General features: G+C 54.0%; 1 protein-coding gene across 1 annotated transcript in view; it reads right to left on the reverse strand.

Moving 5' to 3' along the window:
* STAC2 (SH3 and cysteine rich domain 2) overlaps positions 1-5,115 on the reverse strand; it is a gene marked incomplete in the record, with an annotated part of 15,670 nt that overhangs the window by 3,818 nt on the left and 6,737 nt on the right. Inside the window, 4 exon segments of the mRNA XM_014590716.1 lie at positions 1-47; positions 1,739-1,829; positions 2,001-2,098; positions 2,439-2,745. Coding sequence (XP_014446202.1) covers positions 1-47; positions 1,739-1,829; positions 2,001-2,098; positions 2,439-2,745 — 543 coding nt within the window.

The raw sequence follows: 5,115 nt of genomic DNA on the forward strand, positions 1-5,115 counted from the left end.
CCCGTAGCGCAGGGTCTCGTAGACAGGGTCCACCTTCCCGCTGGCCCCTGCAAGGGTCCATTTTCAAGGCCTGGCACCCAGCAGCTGGCCTTGCCCTGCCCGGAGACCCATCTCTGCAGCCCGGGCTGCTGACTGGATCCCCAGCTCAGCATGCTCCAGGCTGCACTTGGCGGGGCTACCACCACTGCTGTCAGCCTGGTTCAAGTTATTAGACTCTTCCTTGGCAACTGCCACCATTGTGACCTCTCAGCAGGCCACCCTGTTGCTGCTGCAGGCCCTTGCCACCATACGGCAGCCAGAACGCTTTGTGAAAACACAACACTTCCCCTTAATAAAATCCAAAAAGCAGGGCAGGCAGGGAGCATGGTGGCTAAGGTGCTGGACTCCCACATGGCTGACCAGTGGTTAAAGTGCTGGACTCCTACATGGTTGACCATGGTTCAAGTCCCGGATCTGATGGCTTGCTTTCTCACTTTCCCTCTCTCTGTGTGTGTCTCTCTCTAGTAAAATTAAAATAACTGAATGAATAAATAAAAATAAATAACTTGAAAAGAAATAAACAATAAATAAAGTCCAAAAGGCAATCTGAAATGGACTGCAAGCCTTCACCTGCGCTCTCCAGATTCCCTCTCTCTGGCCCTGGGCCCCCGTACTCCATGCTGCTGCTGCTGCTGTTTTTTTTTTTTTTTTTTTTTTTTTAGGGTTTTTAAACAGCGTGCTCACACACAAAAACAGAAACAGAGGGAACGTGAGAACTCACCCCCCCAGAGGGGATGGCCACACCGCAATCCCTTCTCCATTCTCTTCTAGGCTTTTGGTTATGCACGTACACACACCGGGCGCGATTTTCAGGCCACCAAGTCCAGGACAGAACCATGGTCACCCATGTGGGAATCCAGCGCCTTACCCCCCAAGGCCACCTGCTGGCCCCATCTTCTTCTTTTTTTAAGTTCATTTATGGGGTTGTCAGAAAAGTCATGACATTTATTCTATGTTAAAACGTGTCGTGACTTTTTGACAACACAACACTTCTTCCTTCCATACGTGAGAGAAACTGGGATGTGGCACCCGCCAGGGCCCTGACGCTGTGCTCCCTTCAGCCCCCGGGGGCCTGGGCCATGGGCACATGGGGATGTAGAAGCGGGAAGGAATGACATGCCGCCTCCATGCCTGAGCTTTGGACGGGCTTGCTGTCTTCTCTGCCTCGTCCACTCAGGACTCTCTTTACTCTGGGAGGTCTCTGGGCAGAACTGGCCACCTTCCCGTGGGGACTGGCCTGATGGAGTGTTGGGTGTGACTGCTGCACCGCCGTCTGGCCCTCTGCCCACACCGTCTTCCTCAGATCCTCAGTGGGCCAGCTGCTCCCACTTCATGTCTCCCTGAAGCCTCCCTGACGTGCGGATGGGGCGGCGTGCATTTCACACTGTGTCCCCTGTCCTTCTCCTTTGAGGCACTCATCCCAATGGCCACTGGGGGATTGTGCAATGGTCCTTTTCCAGTCTCTCTCCTTCACCGACCGAAACTCCACCTTCTCCAGTGATGTGGCTCAGTACCTAGCTCAGTGCCTGGCACTTAGTAGGTGCTCAGTAAAGTATTCAATGGAAGACGAATAAATGATCAATGAATCCTACACTCAGGACAGAAGCACCCAGAAAAGGAGGGTGGTAGAAGCGCCAGAAATGGCAGTGTGGACTTCGCCCCACACCACAGTAGAAGCAAGAATACCAGGGACACTCACCAGTGGGTGGGGACTCTCTGCTTAAAGCACAGGCTGGTGGCGGCTCATGTACCAGGAGGGGGGAGCTGAAGTTGCGGCGGAAGGAGGTGGACTGTGGCAAGAGGGGTCAGAGAGAAGTGTGGGGGGGTTACAGCCCATGGAGACCTTGGCCCTCCCCAAACCCGAGGCTCACCTCACAGGAGGAACTGGCCTTGAGGGCCACTCCCCCACATGACATCCCTGGGACACCCCTGGCCAATCAACACCGCAGGTCCCCACTCACCGACTTGCCGGGGCATTGCTGGTGGGAGATCTCCTCAGAGCACCAGAGGTGGACGCTGACTTTGCACGTCTTGCACCGCAAGCCCTGCTTGGAGTTTCCTAGGAAGAGTTTGTGGTCACAGAGGAGTTTAGGCGAGAGAGGATGCCCCCATGGACAAGGAGCAAGATGGCAGATTAGGCATGGGGAGAACAGGCACTGGCATTCCGTCCCACCTCAGGGCCCAGCATGACCCCTCATGCATCAGGGCGTGACATGGCACCGAAGCCGGAGCCGTTGGTAAGCTCAGTGGCAACTCTGGATATCCCCACCCCCAGCGGGGCCCATCTGCCTGCCCAGGGCAAGAGGCACAGTTGGCATGAGAGCCCCGACTGGCAAGGGCCCAGTTTCAGGCAGTTCTGTGGCCCCTTCCCATGCCCACTGCAGGGCCCAGGCACCTACCCACGATGAGCTGATGGCACAGCTCGCATGGGCTGGCTCGCTTGAAGACATGTTCCTGGAAGCTGTGCAGCCTCACTGGCTTGAGTGGTGCCAGGGGCCGTGGGACTGGGCATGGGGAGGGGGCTGGGGTGGGCAGGCCCCCATCCGTGGATGCGGGTGGTGGGGAGGGAGGGGGCAGTGGGGTTGGAGGCGTCAGCAGCACCTCCGTGGGGCACTTGAGCTCTGAGCCTGAGCGAAGGAAGAAGTTCTCCACACTCTTACTTCGGAGGATGGTCTTGAGGGAGAGTGAGCGCTTGAATCGCTGGAGCTGGGAGGGAGAGGAAGCTGTGAGTGGGGATGGCTCATCATGGCAGGCTTCCCTTCAAGATGTGTCCTGTGGTGTGGCATGCCCGCAGCAGCATGGCAACTCAGGGAGGAACCCAAATGAAGTACTAAGAGAGAGGCTTCCAGGTTTCAGATGGCGGGTTGCAATCCCAGATGCCTCCAGAGCCAGGCAGGCAGCCTTGGAAGAAAGTTATTCTGCCTCAGTAGGCAGACGATTAGGAGTGGTGGGGACTGTGGCAAACTGGATGGCCAGGGAGTAGCTGTAGGTCCCTAACCAACTGAAGTCTAGGAGGCCAGCCTAGTGTTGCCAGATTTTCCAGTTATTCAAAAGAAATCTTGATCTAGGGGTCAGCAGGTAGTGTGGTGGTTTAAGGCAATGGACTCCCACATGACCAACCACATCCTGGATCTGGTGGCTTGCAAATCATGCCAGGTACATGTGTGTACATGGCCAAGATTCCAGGAGGAGAATGGAGGAGGCTGTGGCATGGCCATCCTCTCTGGGGTGTGATTTCTCACTTGCCCTCTCACTGTCTCTCTCCAGTGAGTGCACGAGCCCCATGGCAAAAACCTAAAAGAATAAAGAAAGCAAGCTAGACCTTTATATGCAATTGGCTAGAAACACATGCAGAGGTTTAATTTCCTTTTCTGTTTGCAGAAACGGTAGTATAGTCTTTTTCCGTTGCCTTGTTTTCTTCGCTTAACAGTAAATCTTGGAGATCATTCCATACCGATGAATAAAGAGTCCCATCATTCTTTTTTATGGTTTCACAGTATTTCACTGTGTGGGTATACCATTTACTCAACTTTAAAAAAATAATGACACTTTGGGGGCCAAGCAAAACACACCAGGTCCTCGGGTTTCCGCCTGTGTTCTCAGGTCGCCAGTGGGTGGGTGGGGAGTGGTCGTTCTGGGCCCTCATCCCCAGGGCTGACTCTACCTCTGCAACATCTCCCCAGCCCGTGCCTTTCTGTCATTGCCCCACAGACTGCCTTAGTTCAGTTCCTTGTACCCCCAGGCCCTGCCCATTCTCCCCACCCCCCCATCCTCCAGACACTGCCAGAAAAGTGCTCCTTGACCCTGCTAAACACCTTTCAGGAGCCAGCTCTGTGGTGCAACAGCGCTCAGGAGAAGCCAGATCCCACACGGTGACTGCGGTTCAAACTCCCAGTCCCAACAGCCTGAGATGCACTGAGCATGTGCACAAATGCCCAGGAGCCAACAGCCTGAAGGACCAAAGGAAGGACCATGCCAGGACCAGACCCTGCGGAGGGGATCCTTTCTCTCTTACTCTCACATGTGCATGCACACACTCTAGTGTAAATTAAGGGCGGGGGAGACCGTCCTTGGCCCCCCCATGGCAATCTAAGGCCCTCACTCTAGCAATGAGATGCCTTCAAACTTGGCCAGATCTGTCCATCCATCCAACGCCTTCCACCACCAGCCCAGATATAAGGATTCACAAACTCATTCATGCTTTTAAGCCTGAGCTTTTGACAAGCTTGCTGTCTTCTCTGCCTTATCCAGTTAAGACCCTCTTTATCCGCCAGTGCCCCTCTTCTCCTGGGAAGCTGTCTTTTTCTTTTTCTTTTCTTTTTTTCTTTTTCTTTTTTCTTTTTTTTTTTTTTTTGCCATAGGGCGCATGCCCTCACCAGAGAAGAAAAATACAGAGTGAGACAGAGAAAGCGAGAAATCACTATGCCCAAGGGGGATGGTCATGCCACAATCCCTTCTCCTCCATTCTCCTCTTGGAATTTTAAGCATGCACACATACATGCACCCAGCATTACTTTCAAGCCACCAGGTCCGGGGCCTGAATTGTAGTCAACCATGTGGGAGTCCAGTACCTTAACCACTATGCCACCTGCTGGCCTGGGAAGCAGCCTTTGCTGCAGAATTCTACTGAATGGGATGCTCCCTCCTCTGGTGCCACTGTGCCGGCATCCACCTCCATTATATTGGGTCTGGAAAGTCATGACTCATTTTTACATAGAAAAATATGTCACGGCTGGATGAGCAGTTGGCAAAATGGCAATGTTGCTGGACTCCCATGTAGTCCACCATGGTTCGAGTCCTGGAGCCAGTGGACTCACGCCAGGCATGTGTGCGTGCGTGTCCAAGATTCCAAGAGGAGAATGGAGGAGAAGGGATTGCAGAGTGGAGCGTGGCGTGTCCCCCTGGGGGGCGATTTCCTACTTTCTGTCTCTGTCTCTCTCTGTCTTTCTGGCGAGTGCATGCGCCCTATAGCAAAAACCTCTCAAAAAAAATGTCATGGGGGCTAGCAGGTGGCATGGTGGTTAAGGACGCTGGATTCCCACATGGTCAACCACAGTTCGAGTCCCGGACCTGGTG

The sequence above is a fragment of the Tupaia chinensis genome, unplaced genomic scaffold (genome assembly GCF_000334495.1).
Source record: "Tupaia chinensis unplaced genomic scaffold, TupChi_1.0 Scaffold000477_1, whole genome shotgun sequence".
Classification (NCBI taxonomy): domain Eukaryota; kingdom Metazoa; phylum Chordata; class Mammalia; order Scandentia; family Tupaiidae; genus Tupaia; species Tupaia belangeri.